This window comes from Rana temporaria, chromosome 4 (assembly GCF_905171775.1).
Source record: "Rana temporaria chromosome 4, aRanTem1.1, whole genome shotgun sequence".
NCBI classification, from domain to species: domain Eukaryota; kingdom Metazoa; phylum Chordata; class Amphibia; order Anura; family Ranidae; genus Rana; species Rana temporaria.
In genome coordinates this window covers 178,671,441-178,698,890 of record NC_053492.1, presented here as the reverse complement: position 1 = coordinate 178,698,890, position 27,450 = coordinate 178,671,441, and the positions used below count along the sequence as shown (strand labels likewise).

General features: G+C 44.1%; 1 protein-coding gene and 1 non-coding gene across 2 annotated transcripts in view; one reads left to right on the top strand and one right to left on the bottom strand.

Annotated features, from left to right (window-relative positions):
* Positions 1-27,450, bottom strand: part of LOC120936780 (actin-like protein 6A) — a 56,948-nt gene that overhangs the window by 20,836 nt on the left and 8,662 nt on the right. The window contains exons 2-5 of the mRNA XM_040349424.1: positions 25,680-25,756; positions 8,539-8,674; positions 4,481-4,578; positions 303-400 (exon numbers count right to left, since the gene is read on the bottom strand). Coding sequence (XP_040205358.1) covers positions 303-400; positions 4,481-4,578; positions 8,539-8,674; positions 25,680-25,756 — 409 coding nt within the window. The remainder of the gene's footprint in view (positions 1-302; positions 401-4,480; positions 4,579-8,538; positions 8,675-25,679; positions 25,757-27,450) is intronic.
* Positions 12,722-12,882, top strand: LOC120938496. Its single transcript, XR_005749088.1, has one exon. It is a non-coding gene; the product is annotated as a U1 spliceosomal RNA (small nuclear RNA).

Here is a 27,450-nt window from a genome sequence, read left to right as displayed (position 1 = left end):
CGCCGGTCAGTCCGCCCCTGGATCACTCTGTTCTTGGTCTTGGAGGCAGTGGAGGACAGATGCAGCAATGAACTGATGCTGCAATCACCTAGGCAAGTATCATTGTTAGTTTTTTTTAAAATCCACACTTCTCTTTTAATACTGAACAAGCAGAGTAAAATGTAAAAGAATTAAAGAAGCTAAATGTGAGATAGACATACCAAAAATACATACATATATATATAGCCTACCTGACGGCTCAGTCCACTCACCCACTTGTAGCCATTAAAAAAAGTAAATATGACAAGCATTAAAAAGGATACGCTGAGAGAGCTGCACTTTTAGAGAGGGAAAATCCTGGAACATGGTAATGCTCAAACATCAACTCGGTCAACTTCTCACGTTTTTCTCTGGTATTCGACTAAAATAATAAATAATAAATTCAGACATTCCCTGCAGGGTTTCTCATTGTACTCAACACTTCCCTCCAGAAATCTGGAAACTTCCATTAGCAGGTCATTCATATTAAGTTGCTACTCTGGAAGGGGAACTCCATTTAGCCTGTGTACAGCATACTGTATATCATAAGATTTTTCCATTAACATGCAAAGAAAACTGGGGTTGGGACTTTAAATGAGGCGTATGAAAAACCCACACCTCCATCCCTATTGGATACAAAAAAAGTTTTTTTTGGGGACTTTAAATGAGATGCGTTTTTAAACAAACAGTAGTATAAGTAAAATAGTAAACGTTTATAACCAGGCTCATACTTACCACCCAAACAGCAAGCCAAATTCAACTGTCTAACTGTATATGTTAAAAGCAGAGGATTGGTTGCACACATTTGCAAGTACATGAGTAAGCTGCAGAGCCAGCGACAAGGCTCTCTGCGATCTGCAGTCCTAACTAAACTTTTAAAGTCTCCTCAATGGAGGCATGTAAAGACTGATGGGTAGATGGAGGACAGGTGACTAGGGGTGTGTCCCCGCCTCCACCTATGCTTGGTATTGTGGTGAAGAGCACTGGAAAAAAACGCATAGTAGTATAAGGGTATCAACAAAACGCATCTCCATCCCTATATGGTACAAATAAAACTGGGGTTGGGACTTTAAATGAGGCGTATGAAAAACACACGCCTCCTTCCCTATTGGATACAAAAAAAAAGGGGGTTTTTGGGACTTTAAATGAGATGCGTTTTTAAACAAACAGTATAAGTAAAATAGTAAACGTTTATAACCAGGCTCATACTTACCACCCAAACAGCAAGCCAAATTCAACTGTCTAACTGTATATGTTAAAAGCAGAGGATTGGTTGCACGCATTTGCAAGTACATGAGTAAGCTGCAGAGCCAGCGACAAGGCTCTCTGCGATCTGCAGTCCTAACTAAACTTTTAAAGTCTCCTCAGCTTACTCATGTACTTGCAAATGCGTGCAAACAATCCTCTGCTTTTAACATATACAGTTAGACAGTTGAATTTGGCTTGCTGTTTGGGTGGCAAGTATGAGCCTTGTTATAAACGTTTACTATTTTACTTATACTGTTTGTTTAAAAACGCATCTCATTTAAAGTCCCAAAAACCCCCTTTTTTTGTTTCCATTAACATGAAACTTCTCTGGTGAAAATGAACAGCAGGTTAGGGTTGCTTAAATTAGGCAGAAATCACAAAGCAAACACAGCAGGATAAGGATCTTTATTTAAAATTACAGCTATTTTCAGCTTGGTCCATTAAGATTTGAAAATTACATTTACTTGGCCAAAATAAAGATCAATATTCTTGTGTTAATTGAGCCTAATATGTTTTATTTTGTCTTTACTGGCCTTTCTCTTCTTTACAACTAGATCAAACTTTCCTTTTTTGCAAGAATACCAGTAAAAGTCACTAAATTCTCTCATATCCAAATGACAATGGTGTGTTGCTTTTGATATAAATATATATATATATTTATATTATTTTTTCTCAGACTTGCTTCAGAAGAATATATTTGACGTAGAAGTTAGCTTACAGTAGAAACAGACATCAACTTTGAAGGGATACTTTTCAAACAAATGCTGTTGGATACAATGGGAACAATGAACTATTGTTGTATTTCTTTTTTTTCACAAGAAAAACTATTGTTGTATTTCAGTTGACAATTAGATTTTAGTATCTCTGTAACTACGATAAACAAGTTTGTAATCTGGGAAAAACAATAGCTTGGCTTTTTTGACATATATGACCTATGGCATGTATGATACCATAGTGCCATATTGAGGTCGAATTGAAGAATATTTAGGAGGAGTCCATATTGACTTAACACCAAGGAAGGTCTGTACCAGCCAGAAGAAGATATAACTGAAGACGCGTTTGCCTGATCTCCAGCAACTGGGTCCTCCTTGCATATGGAGATCATGAACACTGTAACCTGAGTGAAGTAACTTTTGAGCATATTTTTACCTTTTTTTCTCTTTATTTGCTAGGCATTTTGCAGCCTCACGAGTTCCAGTTCCTGTTTCCTTCAGCTCGATTGACTCACTGCCGCTGGCAGGTGAGTCCACAGTCTCCGAGTGTTTACCCCTTCCCTCAGGTGGACGCGCTATCCCGGGTGACCTTATTGCTGTTGTGGTTTTCCATCTGCCATCTGTTTCAGAATTGGATTGCACCTTACCAGTTCTATTCCCAGTGTGGATCGTTTAGAATACCTTGTCGCCATTTAGTTCTTCATTTAACTTATTTTCTGATTTGCTACCCAGTGACATTCACTTTCCTACACATTCGGCTTGCATAGCTGATTTTTTGTATGAATTTGCACATACAGTATGCCCTTTATTATGGACTCACTGCTGTATGATCATTATGCATATATTTGACATATTTGTGTGTCATTGTTTTTGCACATTTTACTTATTTTTATTGTTGTAATATTCATTTACTCACAGTCACAACGCTCCACTTTATTTTTCATTCTACTATAATTGTAATAGTTTTGTATGTACACCATTTTTCATTTAGTAAAAGCACATTAATACATTTCAGAAGTCTAAGCTTCCTTGCTTAATATGCAAAGTAACCTTAATAAATGAAAGAAAAACAAATGGATAAGAAGGAATTTCTGAAAAAACTGTAGGATCTTTAAGTTTAGTGTATGTGTCGATGGGCTTTTTTTTGTTGTTGCTTTAAATGGGTTTGTGGCACGTGATGCACGTCAAAAGCAAGTTAGAAGGTCAAATGCAGGTCAAGTTAACCCGTCAATGAATTCTGAATTATCTCAGAAGCATCTCAAACTGCCGACCTTAACAGAAGTCCAGAGCAAGTTTACAGAGACCCTTTGGGCTCATTCACACCATGTGCAGGGACCTTTGTTTTTCTGCACTCGAACAGACATTTTATTTCTATGTGCCCCATTCACACTACAATGGTGGTGTGGTGTTTGCAGGAAGTGTATTTGCTTTGGAAGAGGAGAGAGAAAGGTTTAGTATCTGGAAGAAGAAGTGAGCGGCTGTGGTTTGTATGAACCTGCTCCCAGGGGTGTCTTAATGAATGGGCACACTTGGGCACTGCCCAGGGGCCCCATGTGCATGGGGGCCCATGATCAGGGCATGGAAAAGGTGGGGGGGCAGGTGCTGTGTACTCTTCTTTGACAGGAGTAGCTGCAATGCCACTCATATCAGAAGGAGCACACGGCTGGCTTCTGCTTGAGAGAGGATTCAGCTTTCTCCTTCCTCCTGTAGGGGGCAGTAGAGAGCAGGCACTGAGACTGAGAACTCACCTCAGCCTCAGCAAGTGAGAGAGGAAGTAGGAGCTGCCTTCATTGTAGGTGGGAACAGCATTTGTGATCTGTGAGTACAAGGGGGGCACAACTCTGATGGGGACACTGTGATGGGGGAACCTGATGTATGGGGACACCTGATGTATATGGGCACAGTGATAGGGAAACATGATGTAAGGGGGTACTGATGCAGACTCGTAGGGGCCCCAGCGAATTACTTTGCCCAGGGGCCCATGATGCTATTAAGATGACACTGCCTGCTCCACCTCATGAGTCCCAGCTCCCACCCTGCTGCCAGATGGTAAGGCAGCTCTAAAGAAAAGGGGGCTCTAATGGGGACGCTGATATAAGGGGGACTCTGATGTAAGGGAGGGTCTCTTATGAGGATTCTGATGTGAGGGGGCTTTTATTGGAAATCTGATGTATAGGGGAACTCTGATGGGAGCTCCTAATGTAAGGGGGTCTCTGATGGGAGCTCCTGAATTACGGGGTCACCAATAAGGACTCTGAAGTAAGGGTGGGCTTTGATAGGGACTCTAATTTAGGGAGGGTCTCTAATGAGGGGGCTCTTTTTATTGTATTTAAGAGGACCTAACTCTACATTCGAAATCCAATGTATTGATAAATATGTCTTTGGGCTGTTGCTAATGTTCTTTAACTTAGTATCCATGAATGAGTGCTCCTGCAATAGTCATGATTTAGTGTGACGCATAAATAGCACTGATAATAACAAAAATAATGATTTTTACTTACAAATGGTTCAGTTATTAGCACTGGATGTAAATGAGGCTTTGCATTGAGAGCTTTGAAAGTATAGTCTAAAATAGCCTGAAAGCCATCCCAATCTTCAACTGTAAGAAACGGATGCAATGTTATTAAAATGTAAATTATTTACAACATATCTTTGTTTATTGATGTTGATGTTATTGATGACATTACATAATTTTCTTTTATTCACAGTGTTATAGTTTCAAAACCATAAAACTATTTAAAACTAGAAGACAGATTAAAGTCTACTACTTAGTCATAAAACAATCTGAAAACCACGGTAAAGCTGTCATAAATTTTGCAAGTATAGAGATCACATGAACAAGGTATACATTGCTGACTACTATATATGGTTAGGATTGTAACCTGTAACTGAGGCTTATCTTATTCAGTCTCGATAAGGAAGTCAATTTGTCCCAGCTGACCTTTTTTGGAGAAAACTAAAGCACATTATTAGCCATTATATCTGTAAAGTATAACGCCTCCAAACTGAAGATTTGTTTCCCCGTCTAATTATTGACTACATATAAATGATGTCATACTAATTCAGCATTGATTCCAGCTCTGGATTTACCTTTTTTGGAAGTCTCCTGATTATATTGCACATTTACAGTAGAGTGCAAGTACAGGTCAGGTATAGTGCAGATCAGTGCTTCTCTGTGCTCAGCACGGAAAAGTGAGCTTTGGGCACGAATGGTACTGGGATCTGGCAAAGTAGGGGCCTGCTTTTTGGAGTTAATTTAGTGTCAGTTTAGAGTCAAGAGTTAGAGGTGAAAATATAGGAGCTTAAATTATAGGTTAAACTTAAAGTGACACTAAATGCAAAATGTATTTACATCAATCATCCTGAAATATCAAGCATACCATGGCTCTTTTTTTTACATCCCTTATCAATGTTTTCAGGCTTCTTTTTCTCATTTGCATGCTCCCTACTGATGCTTAGTGTATCGAAGAAAAAAGAAGGGTATAGGGCAGGGCGAGAAACAAAAAGGTAAGGAAAAAGCAAGATCAGGTACGAATACACAGTCATGGGTACACATAACTACAGTCAATGTCGCTTTCGGCCCACGTTTGGAAAGAGAGAGCTGGTCTTCCATAACCACCTCCTGTGCTAGTAGCCTTTCAAGATCTCTGATAGAGTCCAGTTCGATGGTCCATTCCCCCAGGGAAGGTATAGTGGTTGACTTCCAGTGACAGGGAATAACCGTCCTGGCAGCGGTCAGGAAGTGCCACAAACCCTGTAGTTTTGATTTGCACAGCTGTACTCAGACTAGATGCCAGCACATTGATGCTTTGCCTGAACATATGTACCATTCACTCACAGTTTCTGAGGGCTAACAACATTCAATTGTTATAGCCATTCCAGGTCTCCTTAAACCAAACCTGTTTTGTAAGATGCCATTGCACACCTCTTTCCAAATAAATACTACTTGCTTGTCTCTGGCGTATCTGCTCTCTTAAAAACTGACTTGGAACAATAAGCAGACAATAAAGTCAGGACTTCTGATCAACACACTTTACCTGGGTTAATAAGTACTGAATCAGAAGGTCAGAAAGACAGCCAAGCAACTACAATTTTTAAAATGTTAGCGATAGAGGCCTACATATTTTTTTCCACTTTAAATTCTAATTGGAGTCAGCAGCTGCAAAGCAACCAGGGGGACATTCCTCCACCTTGGCCATCCTTGCTGCTATAGAGGCGAGCAAAACTACCCTCATGGGCTGGATTGATATGCTGGCCATAGAGTGCAGCCTCATAAGGCAGCACTTTGATAAGTTCAGGGGTCAGGTATCTGCTGCTGAGACCCGAATCTCTGATATTGAGGACACTGCAGTCACCACTCACCATAATGATGTAGAACTACAGCAAACAGTAAAGATGCTGATGCCCCGTTCGGAAGACGCAGAAAACCGGCTGTGCAGAAATAATGTACGAGTGGTGGGCCTACCAGAGGGCATGAATCCTGTTGGCTTTGCGGAATAAATTTTTAAAGATATCACAAATTTGACGCAAGTGTCCTTAGCCAATATTGTGGAGCAAGTCCACAGAGTACTGACGGGTCCCAGACCGCAATGTGCACCACTCAGACCATTTCTGCTCCACTTCCTTAACTAACGGGACTGGACCTCATACTCGCAGAAGCCAGGAAACAACCCCAGCTCAGGTATGAAAATACCAACCTTTCTTCCTGGATTTTTCTCCTGAGCTTCAGAGGTGTTGCCACTTATTTGTGGAGGTGAGGAAGCAGTTGCGCAAGAAGGGGCTTACTTACGGTATGCTGTACCCAAGCAAACTACGAGTGGAATGGTGACATGGGATCTGTGAAATTTTTTGAATCGCCATAGGATGCCTCAGAGTGGCTGGATACCCTGGCCTGAATTCCCCTCCCCCCCTCATTTATTATGTTCCTGTCATGACCATGTCAATGTACACATTGCTGCCTGGATGGGGGTGGTCAACTCCCTGAAAGTTCCCGCAGGCCTGGTTAGTTGGTATATGTTGTTCATTAAGTTTAACTATTCTTGTCATTTTTATATTGGTACCCTATTGCTACTATTTACATATCTATCCTGTCATAGACTAATATGAGGGATCTGGAGTTCTGTTTAGGAGTCCCTTTGTGCAGAGGACTTGAAATTTCCCCTCTTTCCCTCTGCAGAGTGCATGGAGTAGAAACAACAAAAAAGATTAGGCGCCTGCTAAGTAGACCTATACAGGGGGATTAATGGCAACCTTGTTGTTCTTAGCTGCTGGGAATAACTCCTGGGAGGGAGTATCATGAGAGAGCTTCAACAGAAAAATCCATAAAGTGTTTGAACTCAGGTGTATTTTCCGGTGTAGATATAGCTGAAAGCAAGTTAAAATTTGTTAATTGAAAACATTAAAGAGGTAGACCCTCGTGTTTTTTTCCAACACCCTAAATTACTTACTTTGCCAGAGGAGGTTAGAGACTTTGGATGCCCCTTTTAGAGAGGATGAGGTGACCAAATCAAAAGCTCCTTTCCTAATGGTAAAGCACATAGTCCAGACGGACTACCGATTGAACTGGTTTTCGCCCATAAGTGGCTAACCCTCCCAAATGACGATGCAGTGGCTGCCATAGTTGGTTCCTATGAGGCACTGATGCATCTTTTGTTTCGAGGAAACAGAGCTCCATACCCCATCACTATGTCCATGTGTGAAACTGTTAAAGCATGGATGGTCACTACTAAGGCTGAGTCAGGGGATCTACAGACACATGATTATGGAAAAATCCCCAGTTATCACATTTCTATATGTACCCTGACCCTATTATATGGACCAAAGTTTGTATCAAAAGGCTTGGAGATATTTTTGGGAATGGCACACCCCTGCAGTTTAACATTCTGAAAATAAAATTAAAATTGCCTAAATCGTATTTGTTTCGCCATCTGCAGCTCCGCCATGCATACAATTCTCAGTTTGGTACAGCAGAACTCACATTGCAGGAGGGGGACCTAGAGTCTGTGCTTCGGAACAATTCTTTAGAAAAGGTCTTGTCCAATCTTCCAATCTTTACAAATGTCTGATTGTGGATGTGAACAGGGTCTTAACACCTTGCAGAGTAGCTTGGAAGGGGGTGTTCCTTCAGCTAGATGGGGAAGATTGAGATGACCTTTGGGAAATACATTTTTCCAGATTTTGTCTATTCAATACAAATTCCTGCATCACATTTACCTATACCTCCCCTTTCACTAAAATTAGAAGAAAAGTGATTTAACCGGAAACACCGTAGAGGGTTCTTTACGGTAAGAGCGGTAAAAATGTGGAATTCTCTTCCACAAGCAGTGGTTTCACCAGGGAGCGTAGATAATTTAAAAAAAACTACTAGATAGGCACCAAAACGACCATAACATACAGGTATATACAATATATTACCATGTAACATTGACATAAAAGTGCACACAGGTTGGACTTGATGGACATTTTTTTCAACCTTACCAACTATGTAACTATGTACTAATAATGGCATCAAGTGACTCCAACAGTAACAAAAATATTATAAATTAAGAAAAGGTCTTACTAAGTCCATCTTCAAGTGGTGATACAGCCTCCATGTTTTCCACTGGTAGCTCATCTGACTTAGTATTGATGTAATATGTTGGGGTGCTGCCATCCTCTCTGCCAAGCACTGCGCCAATTGTTGTAGGAAAATCTAACTGCAGAAGACATATGGCTTATTTAGCAATGGAACGAAAAGAGTAAAAATGAAGTTCAAATTATAACAAACAACCCACAGCAACTATTAATACAATATGAGTGTACATGTAGTACTTGTCCCAAATCCAAAAATAGCTGAAAAGGAGGTGGATCTATCCTAACTGCAACTTGTCTCGGCCCTTACACTTTCCCAAGACAAGAGGAATGCAGAGTACTTTGTCCCATGGAGGCAGAACAGTGCAAATAATTTTGTAAAAAATGCTCCAGTACATTTGCAAGCCCCCCCCCCCCCCCGACCCTAAACGCTTACTTTTTTGCTCTCCCTTACCACCGACTTCAGCTTCCCCCAAACTTGCAGGTTGTAGAGAGTTGCTGAGGATAAGGGAAGTGAAGGTTTCTGAAGCTGTTATATCATTTGTTGGGAGAAGGGAGGAGGGAGTGGGGGGTTGGTTTGCTTGGATAATTAAAAATAATTACAGTGCTCGCAAATAAGTAAATAAAATGCAGACATCAAATGAAAACAATTTGTAGATAATTGGTGAAAGTCCCAAAAAACAAAAATTATGAATGATGTGCTCCAAAATTAAAGTGCAGTCGTGCTCCAAATCTCAGGGTGCGCCACACTCCCCAGTGTCCCCACTCACTGGATGGAATGGACCCCCAGCTTTTCAGTCTGGGTGTCATTCAGGCTTTGAGATCATATCACATCACATCAATGTACCAAAAAGATCTCCAGTATTTATAACCATCACATGTGGTTAATGATGCCCAAAATAATGAAAAGAAAGGGGACCATTGTGAAGTACTGTTTACCAAAGACATTTTTGCTCAAGTGGACAGGTACTTACAAACTGAAGGTTAAAAAATTAGCATAGATTCAGCAACAGCTTAAAACAGCAAGCAAACGCCGGTGGCGTGCATTCCACCCTAAAACCTGAAGTAAAGTCTCGTAGATTAGGAACCGGAAATTACATCAAAGCATTGCGCCCCCCTGCGTCTTCAAAGGACCTAATTTCCGGTTAAAAAAGCCAGCCTTAAATACACATAAAAGGTAACCTCCCCCATAGTCAGCCAATCAGAAGCCGTGAGTTGGCCATTTTATTGGTTAGACAAATATGTCTCCTCGACTATAATGTGTCTCCAACATGGGAAACTGATGGCCATTAAGTTGGTTAGATGACCATTGATCACCTCAAAGAAGTGGTTCCCACCATTATAAAAATTAGACAATAAAACTATACAATTTTTTGATTAATCCAAAAGACGTCACTCACATATGGTACACAAATCTTATTACATACATATTTAACATAGGAAAATTATTAGATTGCATAGCCCATAAGACACTACTGCGCGGCTTCTTAAAGGGGACGTACAGGTACATCCATTTGCCACTGCTGCCATTGTGCCGTCGTATATCAGTGTGCAGTGGTCGGCAAGTGGTTAAAATGAGTTTTAGTGAATAGTTGAAATTTTGAAATTACCAGATCTAAAAAATTAACATATTGTTGGTCACAAGTGGCTGTGAAAGGAACGCCATTTCTGTTGTTCCAATTTCAGCAAGAAATTGCATAAAGGACTACTTGGTACCTGCCCAAACATTTATGATATCGTCTATTTTGCACTTGTAAAATTTTAGTTGGTGTAAAATACTGTTTATTATGCCAGAAGAAGTTATGACTCATGGCTAAATCCAACGCCTGGACCAAAAAGTATTTTTGCTTTTTCTTGATATTAGTACTATTGAGGGCACAAATGACTGCTTCAGTAGCATGTTGTTGTTTAATATTGGTATATAGAGAGTTTACATTAATACTTGCCAATAGATCATCATTTACCTCAACTCCCTGCAGTAATTCTATCAGGTTCCAACGGCTGCAAGAACCAATCCAAATATTCTGACAAATAAAGAGTGAACCTCACTGACTATGGGTCGACCAGGGGGAGTTGGAAGGGTTCTTGTGCACCTTAGGCAATTGATAAATCACAGAAACCTTGCATGCATCAGGCACTAGATATCTGACTTCCTTTTTGGGGACAATACCTTCCTCCTGTGCCTCTTTGACCAATCACTTAAACTTGGCTTTATACTTTAACATAAGGTTCCCCTTTAATTTTTCATATGTTTCCACATCTTCCACTAATCTATTTAGCTCCGCTAGGTAGTCTGATTTGTTGATGACCAGCCCATCCACTTTAATCGGCTCCTCTAATAAAAATCTGTTTGTTTTGTTCCAACAATTTTAAACCTCTTTCTATCTCTCTTTGGAGTCTACTGGGTTTAGTTTGTAAATCTTCAAGATCTTTCTCAACTAGGGTTTCAAAGACTTCTGGGAAATAATTATTGGTGTTTTTCGGATTGAAGACTGAATTGTTCCTCAAATTGGTACGGTCATAGTAAGACGATTCCTGATCTGACTGCGAACTAAATCTGTTAAAATGTTTCTTTATATTCATTTTCCTCATACATTTTTTAAAATCTGTAAACACATCAAATTTGTTAAGATTCCTATTAGGGGTGTATTTAAGGCCTAATTCTGAAACTTTTCATTCATCCACTGAAAACGTGGCATCACTCAGGTTAAAAAATCCCTTGCATTAAGTCTCTCGCTTTCTTTTTCCTTTACCCTCCCCTACATCCTCAGGATTTTTTTTCTTTGCTCCTCTCCATAAAATCTGGTGTGTGTCATGGGGTACCAGGATTGCCATTCCGCCCCTCTGTTCTCCTGGGAAAGTGACAGCTCCCTTTCCCCCTGAAGAAAGGTGCCCCCTCCCCCTCAAAGGGGGCCTCTATAACCCCCTCCTCTGAAAATTCTCTCTGCGATTCTTGTAACCTGGGTGCCTTCTTTGACCTCTTACAGGGGGACCCCCTCTGGATTGAGGTGAAGTCCAACCCTGACTTCCCCAACCTCTGTTATGACCATTGTGATGGGTATGCTTCTTGTTAAAGAGGTTCATACTTGTTGTGAGTAGGTACCCCATAAGAGACGGATTGCCCCTTGGGTCTAGCACTAGTCGTACCTTGGTAAGACTATTGTGTTCTAGGGCCACTGGTACTAGGTTGGGATTGAGGTGAAATAAGGATGGGTTCCCTTTCTTCCAAGGAAGTATGGGAAGCTCCCACTTCACCTTCTGAGATATCCTGCCATTTATAAACCTTATTGCTTTTATAATCATTGGTATTCCTGATATATTTTTAAATTGATTTCTTTTGGGTTTCTTTATCCACTTTTTCCACAAAATCCTGGAGATGCTCGATTTTGTTTTTATATTCTACTGACCCCTCTAGAGGTGCTATTTTGGCTTGCACAGCATTGATATTGGCTTTCAATATCTTGAGGTTTTTTTTCTTTAGGAGATATTAGAGGTTCTAGTAATCTCTTTTCAATGAGATTGAAAAAAGAGAACCACTCTATCTCCAATTCGCTGCTTGTCATGCCATTTTTGGAAGATACATCCCATCTCAATCTCTTATTAGTGATGACATCTTTCACAAATTTGCCTAAGGTGAAAACATCCAAGCAGGTTCTGATTTGTTTATCTAAAGTGTTTTTTAAAACCTTTAAAGCGTGATCAAGATCTAAATGACCATTAAAAAAAACAAAAAAACATTATCCACATGCACTGGCCTCTACTTTTGAAAGATGTGGATTTAAAAAAAAATGCCAACAAAACCACAGTTCATCTACACCAAGCCCCCTACCTTATGTTTACAATTAGCACCCACTGTGATAGACCCAATCAAGAAAGTTTGTACGTTCTTGGACCAAGTTGTTTTTTTTTAGTCGTTGGAGGTGTGTAATGTGCAGGACTTCTCGACACAGGATCAGGAAGACCACACATTTCACCTCTCATACCTCAGGTAAGTCCCACAAAATCAGGAAGTTTATCACATGTAATTCCATGCATGTAGCCTACCTTCTCATGTCCATGTGGGTTGCAATACGTGGGTAGAACCCCCAGGAAATTAAGAGTAAGACTTCACAAACATGTGAATAGAATCAAGAAAGTCTATAGGCACCACAGTCTCTCCAACCACTTAAGACTTACTTACCTGGCAGGGGAGACACCATGATCATGAAGGTGGTTCACCCAGGGCGAGGCACGTCTATTGCACACTCTAGGCCGTGCTGATCGTGGTTGTCTTCCCTGCCGCTTCTCGGCCTTTTTGGCTGTGACTGTGTGTGGTATCTGTCCTTATCAGTTGTCAGCGGAGCGCTGAAGCACCTCCTACATGGGGAGGGTGGATGCAATCCAATGACGTCATTGCACCTGGAAGGATGGTTTCAGCAGGGACTACGCTGTGCTGCCCGACAGAATACTGGGGGCCGGCCCATGGTTGAGTCTGAGCCATCTGGAAGGGTGCTCCTGGTGAGGATGGGTACTGCGCTTGGTCTTGGTCTTTTTGCCGAGTTCTAGTCTGGCCTTCTGGCTGGCTGGTGTAAGTGCTATCTCTGTCAGCGATCCGGTTGGAGGAGCTGGTAATGCCCTGTGGTATGACGGGGTAGAGCCATGCAAATCCGCTGGGTTGACGGAGGGTCTGGAGGGGCTAGTATTGGTGGAGGCTGTTATCTGAGTGGCAGTTCTCCCCAAGAAAACCTTGAAGGGCTCTCTAGCTGCCAGGGGTGGAGGGCTGCACTGGCCGGTCGGGGGGGTCGGATATGGAACGAAAAGCCTATGGTGCATGTGCCCCTGGAGTGGCAGTCCAGGGGTATCTGAAGATTACTGTGTGTGAGGGACACATTGATTTAAGATACCACGGTCACTGCACCAGATACACGCTTTTTTTAGCACCTGCCTCCTGGGCCGGGCCTTTTGGCTAGGACCGGAGGAATTTTTTATTCCTGGCCGGAGGGCCTGGTCATTGTTTCACCACAATGGCCACTTCTTTCACTCTCCTCTCCACTATCCCTTCCCCCACTTTATTTTATTTAAGCCTGTGTTTGTCACTTTTTTGTCTTTTTTTGTTGTGCACGTTTTGTCACTGTGTGATTAGTAGGGTGCGGGTCCTCGGGCCAGCCCTGAACGTCTTGGGAGTGGGTGGACATGGCCTTCTGGCTTAGTTCGCTTGCTCTCATGGGGTCTCCCTTCGGGGGAGCCCCACCTAGTACTGGGAGGGTTCTGTTTCGGCAGTCCCTCCGAGGAAGTTGGGTCCGTGTCGGCTTCGGTTGCTCGGACCACAGTACCTCAGTCCCCGTCTGGAGCCTAACGCCCCGGGGGATCAGGGTTTGGGTCCCTCTTCACAGGAGGACCACTTGACGTTGCACCCGTCTGCACGTTTTTGTGAACACTCTTTATGTGTGTGCACATTTTTTCTGCACCGGGTGGAGTTTTTTGGGTGTGTTCACACGCCATAGGCTTTTAAAAAAAAAACACTTAAGACTCCACCATGGGTGGGATCCGAGTGGTTTGACATTGTGTGGCATAGACAGAATTGAGGATCGTTGGAGGGGAGGTAACCTGAAAAGGGCCATCTCTCGCAGCAAGACTCAGTGGATACATCTCCTTAGAATGATGAGTCAATTGGGGTTAACAATTAAACTTGACCTCAATTGCTTTCTTTCCAATTGGTAATGGTCATCGAGAAGATTTCTCCATTTTTAAAGGGTCACTAAAGGAATTTTTTTTTATCTAAATAGCTGTGTCCAAAGGTTAAACCATAATTCCACCTTAGTTACACTGCATGCAACTTCGAGCTCCTGCCCTCACCTTTTAAGCAATCTATGCAATGTAAGCATGAACATAATCAAATGTAAGTGATGTAATGCTATGCAAACACTACACTGAAATGATACGTCAGCATTCTAGAGCTAAGAAATATCATCCTGGAAATGTAAAGCGAAAGTCTAGAACTGAATAGAATCATCAGTCCCAGCATAGATTATACCTCGCTACCATGTTGATCAGTTGTCTGCAGATCTCCTAATGTCTGGGTTTAGTTGTGGCTTTGAACCATGTGACATTCTGTAAAGTCTGATGTAGACTAAACAGCTTCCTTTACCATAGTGAAGTCCTCCTTCACTACACACAGTAATGCAAGGCTTTCTCCCTGCTGTGGAGTGTCGTGCTCGCACCCTCCCTTGGACTGCAGGAGAGTCAGGACGCTCTCTACGTTGCAGATAGAGAAAGGAGCTGTGTGTTAGTGGGCATCCTGACTCTCCGGTAGTCCAAGGGAGGGGTCGAGCACGACACTCCACACCAGGAAGAAAGCCTTGCATTCAGGGCCGGCCTTTGCGGTGTGCGGGTTGTGCGACCGCACGGGGCGCCATGGACAATACGGGCGCCGTGCGGCCGTCACATCTCACAGTCACTTTACTGAAATAATGTGTTGAATGGGGCAGGAGCAGTGTCACTGCTCAGCACAGGCACGGCGCTGCGGAGGGGGAGGGGGGGGCGCGTCGCGCCCGCTGACACTCACGCACTGGTCCCCTTGACCCTCCCTCCTCCTCTCCATGTCTCAGGTGGTACTGGCCTGGGTAGCGCGGCGCCATTGCGTAAAGCGTACATCCGTGATGCATGCCGCGGCGCTCAGCTTTAAATTCTAATGGCGCCAGGAGCAGCAGAGCACGGAGTCTGACCAACTGAAGCCGGGGCCGGGACCTGCCTGACAGACTGGCACCGTAACTCTGAAGAAAAGTAACGGTAAGGAAGCCAGTCACCTCCCTCTTATTTAGCAGGCTGACAGCCTGTTCTCACACACACATTTGTTGCTAAGCTGCTTCAGTTACTATTGCTAAGTAAAGTCTGTTAACAAATGCAAAACAATAACACATACAATTTTTTGAAAACTGTTCGTGACCGCTAGCAAAATAAATATAATATATTAATACTGTCAATATAATAGAATTGACAATTGTAAAATTTTACAGAAATTATACAACTATATTTGCCACAGTTAGAGATCTTAGAGATTTTCTGCAATTCATTTTTTTCAGTCGCACTACTGCTCAACTAAAAGTGCCCTACCCATCCTTAGATTATTATGGCTTTGCAACAAATGACATGGAATGTTAGTTGATACATGGGGAGCAAACACTAATTACAACTGACATTTATTCGGTGATTATCAGTGGTTATAGCAAGTTTGAGAATTAGCACTATAGCAGAACACTAGTAATGGGTGAATCTGCCTGGGTTTGATCCTGAGATTTATTTTTTATTTCTTACAACAAAAAACAAGTTATACACATAAATGACATTGCTAGAAGTTTTTGTTTTTATCCTGAGAAATAAAAGGAGTATGTATATAGGCCATTGAATTATTGTATGCTCTAAATTATCAATTATGCTTGGGTTTTCTAATAAGAAATAAAGAATAAAGTACATGCCTGGGTGCAAGGCCAAGTTACCCTCACTGTCCCTCTTAAAATAAAGACACTACAAACTGATGTTTTGCCATATACTACTCCCTGCTCACAGGGAGGGTATTATGATCCATAAAAGTGTACCAACCACTAGCCTAGTCCTAGCGTGAGTGGGTACGCCCATTAACTGTTCTAGTGCTCTTACTGGCTACAAAAGCTACTCCGCATCAGGAGCCCCACTATCTGCACTTTGATAAACTCCACTCCTTGACAAATCTTCATTAGGTAATAGTATTGTAATAGGATTATAAATATCCATCTTTTTACTGTTCCAGCAGTACCCTTAATAAGCCTGGTACACACTACAGTTTTTTTTTTCCGTGCAACCCAGTAGGTTGCACAAAAAAAGGCAGACAGCTCTGGTCAGGAGCCATTGTACTAACCAGGCAAGGTTAGTCCAGTGATCTCCCCTGCTGAGCTATTGTGTTCTGACAGGGGGACCCTCCCCTTCCCCGCCAGAACACTCCGATCAGCACTCTCTGCCATTGGCTGAGAGCGCTGATCGGGAGTTGGTCGGCTGCTGGTTTTCTGTTGGAAATTCCTGACATACACACAGGCAGAATTTCGGCCGGTATTTTTTGTACCAACAAACGTCTCCCATTCCCTCCTCCCCCCTCACCTGTACACCAGATGTGAGCCTGTAAAAAAACATAAAAAAATGTATATGTTATAGAAAAACATCTTTTGTTAGAGAAAAAAACCCTGAAAAAAATAAAACGCAGAGGTGATCAAATACCACCGTGCAGTTGTCATCTTAAGTTAAGCAGCGCACATAGCAAAACATGGCCTATCATGAAGGGGGGGTGTAAATCTTCCAGAGGTCCAATTTTTTGCTCAGAGTTTATTTATACCTCAGGCAGTCTCTAATTGGCCTGTACTGGTACCATGTACCCCCGGCTATGTCTGCACCTCTGTCATATGGAAAACTCCTACAGAGGATCACTTCATGTTTGTGACACCCCAGGTTTATTGCCTGAAGTATAAATAAACTCTGGGCAAAACATTTTCACGGATTAACCATGTGACCTCTGGAAGATTTACCCCCCCTTCATGACAGGCCATTTTTTGCGACTTGCAACTTAAGCTGACAACTGCGCGGTCATGCGACGCTGTACACAAATAAAATTTGTATATATTTTTTTCTCTGTGGTATTTGATCACCTCTGCGTTATTTTATTTTTTGGTGTCAATAGGAGTAATGGTTGTCCCATAATCTGTGTTTTCAGGAGAAATTGTGTCCCATCATTGGTGTCATTGAGAGAAATTGTTGGATATATTTATGGAATTTTTTATTTTTTTCTAGTAATGGCGGAGATCAGTGACTTGTAGCAGGGCTGCGATATTGTGACTGACAATCTGACACTTTGTGGGAACCAGTGACACTAATACAGTGATCACTGTACTAATGACACTGGCTGGCAAGGGGTTAATCATCTAGGGCAGGGGTCTCCAAGCTTATTAAACGAAGGGCCAGTTTACTGTCCTTCAGACTTTAGGGGGCCAGATTGTGGACACTGGAAATAGAAAAATGTTCCGGTATCAGCAGGAGTAAACAATGCCACATTTTTTGGTGTCAGTGAGAGGAGGAATTGTGCCTCTTTGCTGGTGTCATTAGGAGGAATTGTGCCCCATTGTTGGTGTCATTAGGAGCAATTGTGCCCCATTGTTGGTGTCATTAGGAGCAATTGTGCCCCATTTTTTGTGTCAGAAGATGAAATATTGCCCCAAGGGCCAGATAAAAGCAAGTAAAGGGCCACATCTGGCCCATGGGCCGCAGTTTGGAGACCCCTGATCTAGGGCAATTAAAGGCTTAACCGTGTTATTTGAGCGTTATTGAGGCGTTATTCAAGCAAAGCCTCATCTGCAATCCCAATGTGCTGGTAAAGCGCCGCTAAGACCCTAAAGTTTTAGGGCGTTTTTGCAGTGCTTCGGTGTGAAAGGGTAAGGCGTTTTTACAGCGCTTTCAGTTCATTTCAATGGAGAGGGGCGTTTTTGGAGGGTTTTTTTCAGTGCCCAAAAGCTGCTCCAAAGATGCTGCTTGTAGGACTTGTGAAAAGAGTGTCCATTGAGACGCATGGATTGTTTGCACATGCACTTAAATTGTCTGTTTATTAAAACAAATTATTTGTTACAAATATTTTTTTCCTCTTTGTGTATGTTTAGGTGACCAGGGGGCGAGGGGGTGAAGATGGGGGGGGGGGGGGGCGCCACAAGATTAGCTCGCACAGGGCGCCAGAACACCTAAGGCCGGCCCTGCTTGCATTACTGTGTGGAGTTACAGACAGAAGAACAGGAAGTGAGGATTTCTCAGAAGAAAAAAATCGAAGGATGAGTTAAGTGAAGGAGGACTGCACTAAAGTAAAGAATGCTATTCAGGAAAACATTTTTTTACCTTTACAACCGTTTTAAGATAAAAAAATAACAGTCTGTGTGTAGCAGCTGCCGCAGAACCTCCCTTATTACCTACCTGAGCTCCTTCTCTCTCCAGAGATGTCCACGATCCCCTCGAGCCACCCGGGACACTCCTCCTGAATGGCTGAGCCACTGTCAATCAAAGTCAGTCAGCCAATCAGGGGAGAGAGGGGGCGGGCCAGGGCTGGGCTCCATGTCTGAATGGATACACGGAGTACTGAATTGACTGGGGCGCCCCCTGTAACAAGCTGCTGGCTGAGGGCACTCAAAGGGTAGGGAGGGCCTAGGAGGAGAAAAGAGGGACCCAAGAAGAGGGGGATCTGGGCAGCTCTGTGCAAAACTACTGCATAGAGGAGGTTTTTAAAATGAGCCTTTACAATCACTTTAAAATGCTGACCAGTGTGAACAGGGAGAGTCCCACCCTTCAGATCCTGCCCTCCCAGAGCCCTGCTCTCTGAACTGATTAATTTACATATGAAGGACACGCCTTCATAATAACCCCCCATAGCCCTTTCTCTGTATTCTTGCAGGAAGCCATTATTCTTTGGCATGCTGCAAGACAGGAATGACACAGGAGGAGATATGACACATATACACCTGCTTTGCAGAGTGAAGAGTGATCTGCATTCGAATCACTCTTCAGAGAGCATTCGACAAGCAGGGAGAAGGAGTTGAATCACCTCCTTGTCACCAATTTTAATCCCCTAAATGCTGCAATACTGCACTGCAAACATGCACATTGTGCGCAATTGGAGTGTAGCTCTATTTACTAGAATTAGTTGTGTCTGGCATGCAGTAGTGCCCACCAAGCACAACAGGAGGTATAGTTCCCACCACAGCCATGAAGCAGAGTATTGCAGTCATCACATGTGTTCACGCACAGCCACTGAGCCTTTAGCTAAAGAGGGAGTAGTTGTGGGTTGGTAAAACCCTGTGGTTGTGCTGCATGTTTACACCATTAATTTAAACAAGCCCTTATGCCGCGTACACACGACCATTTTTTTTTTTTATGTCATTAAAAACGATCGTGTGTGGGCTCCAGAGCATTTTTCGTGACGTTAAAAATGGGCATTAAAAATTTAGAACATGCTCTAAATTTTTCCATAATTTTTCACGTTGTCGTATAAATAACGCGCATGCTCAGAAGCAAGATATGAGACGGGAGTGCTCGTTTTGGTAAAACTAGCGTTCGTAATGGAGATAGCACATTCATCACGCTGTAACAGACTGAAAAGCGCGAAACGAAATCAGCAAAAGCAGCCCAAGGGTGGCACCATCCGAATGGAACTTCGCCTTTATAGTGCCATCGTACGTGTTGTACGTCTCCGCGCTTTTGCTAGAGCATTTTTTTTCACGATCGTGTGTAGGCAAGGCAGGCTTAACAATAATCGTGTTGAAAAAAAAACGTCGTCTTTTTTCTAGACCATTAAAAATGGTCGTGTGTACGTGGCATAAGACTGCAATGATTCTAGTATGGTAGTGATTCCTTGCATCTAAGGCCCCATTCACAGCTTGTGTAGAAGAAGTGCGTATAATGGAACGTCCCACACTACAGCTTGAGTGCTTCTGTCAAATACCACTTCCGCCAGTCTGAATATAGATATTAGATATTATAGCCACATATTACAACCATGAACTAGACAGGTCTTGTTTGGCTGCAAAGCTGGAACCAGGCCTGGACTGGCCATAAGGAAGACCGGGCGCTTGCCTACGGGCCGCACGTCAAGTTGTGACATGCAGGGCCGGCCGCCGCCACGGGTTCCAACATGCAGGGCCAGCCGCTGATGTTCTGCACTGCATGTAGGGACATGCAGGGCTGGCCGCTGGTGGTGGTGGGAGCGGAGGCATTCTCCGCCTACTAAGTTCATCCATGGCAACCTAGGCCGCCGCTTCGCGCATGCGCTCCGCAGCCGACGGGCACCTGGCAACCAGGACGCCAGGAGAGGAGGAGAGACTGAGAAGCCAAGGAAGAGGTCGCTATGGGGAGGCGGTGCCGTTCGCCAAGACTTCAGCCCCCAGCATGCACTCTGCTAGGGGAAGTGAGAGCCTCGATCCCAGGAAGCTGAGTGACTAATAAAGGAAAAAGAGGACTGTGCTGGGGGAAGCCAGAAAGAGAGCCACGCTGTACCCACACAACCAGAGAGAGAGGACCACCACCACGCTGTACCCACACCAGAGAGAGCGCCACCACCATGCTGTACCTGCACCACCAGAGAGCCACGCTGTACCCGCACCACCAGAGAGAGAGCCACACTGTACCCGCACCACCAGAGAGAGCCACACTGTAATCGCACCACCAGAGAGAGCCACGCTGTACCCGCACCACCAGAGAGAGAGAGCCACGCTGTACCCGCACCACCAGAGAGCCACGCTGTACCCGCACCACCAGAGAGAGCCACGCTGTACCCGCACCACCAGAGAGAGCCACGCTGTACCCGCACCACCAGAGAGAGCCACGCTGTACCCGCACCACCAGAGAGAGCCACGCTGTACCCGCACCACCAGAGAGAGCCACACTGTAATCGCACCACCAGAGAGAGCCACGCTGTACCCGCACCACCAGAGAGAGCCACGCTGTACCTGCACCACCAGAGAGCCACGTTGTACCCGCACCACCAGAGAGAGCCACGCTGTACCCGCACCACCAGAGAGAGCCACGCTGTACCCGCACCACCAGAGAGAGCCACGCTGTAACCGCACCACCAGAGAGCCACGCTGTACCCGCACCACCAGGGGGAGCCACACTGTACCCGCACCACTAGGGGAGCCACGCTGTACCCGCACCACCAGAGAGAACCACACTGTACCCGCACCACCAGAGAGAGAGCCACACTGTACCCGCACCACCAGAGAGAGAGCCACGCTGTACCCGCACCACCAGAGTGAGAGAGCCACGCTGTACCCACACCAACAGAGAGAGAGCCATGCTGTCCAGCACCACCAGAGAGAGAGCCACGCTGTACCCACACCACCAGAGAGAGCCATGCTGTCCAGCACCACCAGAGAGAGCCACGCTGTACCCGCACCACCAGAGAGAGAGCCACGCTGTACCCGCACCACCAGAGAGAGAGCGCCACGCTGTACCCGCACCACCAGAGAGAGAGTCACGCTGTACCCACACCAACAGAGAGAGAGCCACGCTGTCCAGCATCACCAGAGAGAGAGCCACGCTGTACCCACACCACCAGAGAGAGCCATGCTGTCCAGCACCACCAGAGAGAGAGCACCATGCTGTTTAGCACCACCAGAGAGGGAGCAGGTCAGTGTCACTGGGCAGTGTGGGCACAATAGGAGACAGAGAGTACTAGCATTGTATGGCCACAATAGGGGACTATACTGTAATCATTGCAGTGCCCCTTTACAGTGCAGTCCCCTTTATATCACAGTGTTCCTGCACATTACAGGTGGAGGACCAACACCAGCCACCCCCGCAAATGTCTACCGATGATAACCCCAGTCCCTCTGGAAAAGTTGGCTGCTCAGTCTAAAATGCCCGGGCCTATTTTTTGTCCCAGTCCGGGCCTGGCTGGAACTATTTATTTAAACAAGAATAAAGGCTTTTATTCCCCCTCCTGATCATATTATCCTAACAATATAAACTGTAACCAGAAACATAAATTAACATGAGCTAATTAACTAGTCATTTAACCAGCCTAAGGTGACTCAGAGGTCTGACCTTTCAGGTCAGACTTGCCGTCTTCTAGCTCAGAAGACACAATACACATTATCATAATTATAAGCGCAGAACACCTTCACACAATAACAGGAGCCCCCAGTAGCAGACGGACCTTTCTCCAACATTGAAGACCATGAAATCCATATTTAATACACACAGGGTGACTTAGACATAGGAGGTGCATGGGGAGCTGAAACAAGGGTTTCCCAACCTCTCCAAGGGATTCTGGGTTCCATGGGCTCCCCACTCAAAGTGACTCCCATCACATCTCTCCCCTTTCGGCAGCAGACTAACACAGGAGGAGACCCCAGATGGGTTGACTCTAAAGTTAGTCCGTAGTTCCAGTCCCCTGTACCTACATAGTGTTCCAAACAGAGCATTACTCACCCAGCCAACCTCTGCCTCTCTCGTAGTACATACCTGTTGCTGGGGGGAAGTGTGGACTGGTCCTTCCCCCCTGGAGTCCCTTCAGCCACTGGAGAGAAGACAGGGTGGCTGAGCTCACTCCATCTTTGGGGATGTGGGCCGACTGCTCAGAATCCCTGGAGTATACAAGTGAAAACCATAGTCCCATCGACTTTCACAGGAAATCCATCCTTTGTTAGTTGAGGGCAGAAGCCAGCAGCACTCTGTCCTGTTGCCAGGCCTTCTGCTGGGGACCCCACATCAAGTGTTTGGGAGGGAGGGCAGCTTCCTCCACTCCCAGACTGTAGATCTGCCGCTGGGGAGGATGAGTTCCTTCTCTCGCAAACTGTGTAGCTGCCGTTGGTGAAGTGAGACGGCTGCTTCACCTCCCGTTACCTCAACTAGCTGCTGGGATGGCATTTCTCTGTCACTGTCTCCCAAGTGCACGGATCCCTGCTGTCTAACTGTTAGGAAGGGATGATGACAACCTCCTCTCCCTTCTCCCCCTGGATCCTGATCTGCTGGGAAGTGACATCTCCTTCTCACCCTGGGCCTCCAGAACTGCCGCAGGTGTTTCTTGTATCTCCACAGATACTGCTGGCAGGAAATCCCATGTCCCTGTCAGTGTTGTGGGAGAAAGGCTGGCTGCATCTTCTCTCAGGAAGCCTAAAGCTGCTGTTGGTGCTGGGCAGAGCTCAGTGATGGTCTGCCCTGACGCCCGATCTTCTGCCGGAGGCTCACATGGTTGGTTTTCCTCAGCAGAATAGTCAATTAAATCTCTAGTCTCTGTAATTTCTGAAAGTCCAGGGCATGGGTTGGTGGAACTTGGGCCCAGTGCCAACACTTTGGCAGGTGACTCACAATCCATAACATCCTCCGATGAAAAGTCAATTAAATCTATGATCTTTGGCTGGAGAGATGATCCGACTGCTTCATTTCCTGGACAGACGCATTCCTCAATCCAAGATCGTTCCATGCAGAAACAGGATTGTCAAGGTCAGTCAGTACTTGCTGCATCTGACATAAGACCCCCGGCATCCATAGCTGCAGGCGGAGATGGGCAAAGCACACTGGAACTCTGCCACATTGCCAACTCTTCACACAGGATTTCAGGACTGTTGGCTGTTACTTCTGGATAGCCCCAGGCAAAGGAAGCCCAGGCCTGCTGCTGAGCAGAATTTAGCAGCCGTCTGTAGGCGATCTCCAGCTCCCATTCCTGATTGGCTAGAAACTCCAAATCTTCCAGTGCCCAGGGAACTTCTGAGGCATTCAGCAACCATTCTCTGTACTGTATTCCAATATCTTCCAAATGCCACTCCAAATCGCTCCCAAAGTCAGCTACCGGTACCTTTGCTAGAAAGAGAAGAGAATTTTTCCCTGGGGTCGCTGCTCATCGGCTAGTGCTTCCTTACAGAGTTCCCAGCAGACAGAATCATACCATCCTAGCAGGACCTGCTCTGACACTGGTCCCCTGTGCTGTATCAGCATCTCTCGCAACCTCCTTCTGAATTTCTCTTCCATGGCAGCTGGTATCTGTACCTCTCCTCTCCTGCTATCCAGACCTTGGATCCAGGTGGATGTTTGGATGCCCCAGACTGCAGAAAGCACCCACTGCTTGCCACCAAAGTAACAGAACGTCTCACACTCCGCTTGAGTGCTTTCGTCATATACCACTTCCTCCAGTCTGAATATAGATATTAGATATTATAGCCACATATTACAACCAAGAACTAGGCAGGACTCATTTGGCTACAAAGCTGGAACTGTTTATTTGAACACAATAACAGGCTTTTATACATGTGAGAAGGAGGTTCCTGCTCCTGATCATATTATCCTAACAATACAAACTGTAACCAGAAATGTAAATTAACATGAGCTAATTAACTAGTCATTTAACCAGCCTAGGTGATGCAGAGAGGTCTGACTTTTCACACTTTGTCTTCTAGCTCAGAAGACACAATGCACATTATCAGAAGTATAAACACAGAACACCTTCGCACAATAGCAAGAGCCTCCAATAGCAAACGGACCGGCTCCTACATTGAAGACCATGAAATCTATATCTAAGCAATGCATTGATTAATCAGGGATTGCATATGGCAGGAAAACAGTCTACAAAACTCTTACAATGCTCAATAATTTTCTCAGTCAACCTAATAGACACAGGGTGACTTAGACACAGTAGGTGCATGGGGAGCTGAAACAAGGGTTTCCCAACATCTCCAAGGCATTCTGGGTTCCATGGCTTCCCTCCCCTCCCCCAAAGTGACTCCCATGCTTTTCGGCTTACAATAATTTTAGTGTGTTTGGTGACTACATATACACTTTACAACAACCAAAGATGTGTGTGACTAAATCGAGTTTTGTGTGTGTGCAAACACTGTATACACTTCACAAATCATGCCTTCAACCAAGAAAATTTGCTGTTTCTCCATTAAAAATAAAGCGATTACAGCAGAAAAAAATCCTTGATCATGTGATCAGTCTTATATTTGTGTGCCCTTTATAGCTAGAATAGCACATTTCTTGGTGGTTTGTAAGGCTACACTTCCTGCTGAACAGTACTCTGTTCACTGCAGAGGAATGGAGTGTGATTGGTGACAGAAACATTCCAATACTCTCCTTTTACCACCCACATGAAGACCCAGAAATGCCCACAGTAACCCTAGAACCCACCCACATCAACTCCCAGTACTGGTACAAGTGACTCCCGCAGCCTGCCCTGAAGCTAGAGGCTCACAGGATCATGGGACATGTAGTATCACAACTGGGAAAGGAAGAAAACAGGAAGTCAGAGAACTTTGAAATTCAGCCAGGAGGAGGAGTGAGACACATCACAGACACAGAGACCTGCTTTATACAGCTAAAGGAGGTAAGTTACACATACGCTGACACTGGGTTTGTGATTCATTTACATGCACAATGCACCTGTTGTTTTCGAGAGGAAAACCTGGAGTTCTTCTTTAAGTTATTATATTAAAGTTCAGATATATTCTTTTTGATTTCTAATTTAATAGCTCAGAGTTTTTTTTTACGTACTCTTCAACTGATGGCAGATCAGGTTTATGCAGTTATTCATTCAATAGCTGCAAAAACATAAAAAAAAGGACAACATAAAATACTCCAACATTATCAGTTATCTCTTACCTTAGGAAGGTCATCTCCTGCATAGCCGGCACGGATTGAAAATGAGCCAATATCAAAGACCAAGGGTACAATTTCATCTACATTAAAATAAGAATTTTTACTTATCTGGGTTACCTTATGCAGATGAAGCAGTGAAACAATACACAATTTGTTTATAACTGTAATTGTTGCAAATGCTGCAACAAGCAGTACATATTTTTAAGATAACATAATATCAACTTAAAGTAGTAAATGCAGAGGCTTAGTGGTTAGTACTTCTGCCATGCAGGGTCCTTGGTTTGTTTCACAAAAATGTTATTAGGTTTTTTAGAATTTTGAAAAAGGATTAAAAATGATTGAATGACGTTGGAAGTACCAAGCAACAATGCAATGGTCATAGGTAGGCATCAAAAAGAAAACAGCACACAAAAAGAAAACAAAAAGAAAGCTTAGAGAAGGGTTAGTGTCATATATACTGTAATTGCTGTTTAGCCACATCCATGTAGGTAGCAAATTTGAATGATAAATGATTGCTCTGCTCGGCAATAGAAGGCTATGGAGCATTGAAAATTATGGTGGAAACTATATGGATAGCAATAGCATTTGTATTGTGAAGTTGCACAACAGTTAGCTATTATGGGGTGGGGAACAAGTGTGGGCTAGGCAAGTTCTAGTCCCAAGTAGGGATGAGCTTCGTATTCGAGTCGATCTCATGTTTGACTCGAACATCGTATGTTCGATCGTTCGTCGAAATACGAACAAAACGGGTCGTTCGCGCCAAATTCGAGTTACGTTTCACAGACCATAATTCACTGCGGCATCGCTGGCTGATGATTAGCCAAGCATGCACTATGACCCGCATGCTTGGCCAATTACAGCTTGCAAAAAACGGAGAGCCATAATTGGCCAAAGCCAGGGTGGCTTTGGCCAATTATGGCTCAGGGGGTTTAGTACACGCCCCACACTATAAAAAGCCGTCTGCAGGTCGCCCTTGTGTAGTGTGTTGCGGCGGTTAAGAGAGGACAGAGAGAGTGTCATTTTATGTCAGTTAATGTTAGTGTGTAGAGGATATATATACATCCCAGGTGTTGTACATATATTTATACACTGTATCAGTTCTTCTTAATTTACTGGCAGGCAGGTGATTGTGCTATTTAAAGATGTTATCACAGGCATACTATAGACACCCAGCAGGTACAATATTTAAAGGAATTTTTCATTTTTATTTATTTTTGAATTTAAGCATTATTAAAATCACTGCTCCTGATGCAGGAGCAGTGATTTTAATGATGCTTAAATAAAAAAAATATTATACCTGCTGGGTGTCTATAGTATGCCTGTGAAAACGTCTTTGAGAACCCGGGTCTTGCCCGAGGGAACATGTATCAATGGAAAAAGGGATTTTTAATAACAGCTTACCTGTAAAATCCTTTTCTTGTAGTACATCACGGGACACAGAGCAGCATAGCCATTACACATGGGTTATATAGTGTACCTTTAGGTGATGGACACTGGCACTCTCCGACAGGAAGTTCCCTCCCTATATAACCCCCACCCATAGTGGGAGTACCTCAGTTTTGTAGCAAGCAATGTGTCTCCCAAGATTCCCCATAAGAGGGGTGGGAGCTCTGTGTCCCGTGATGTACTACAAGAAAAGGATTTTACAGGTAAGCTGTTATTAAAAATCCCTTTTTCTTTATCGTACATCACGGGACACAGAGCAGCATAGCCATTACACATGGGATGTCCCCAAGCAATGCTAAATGAGGGGAGGGAGAGCATCCAGGTAAAG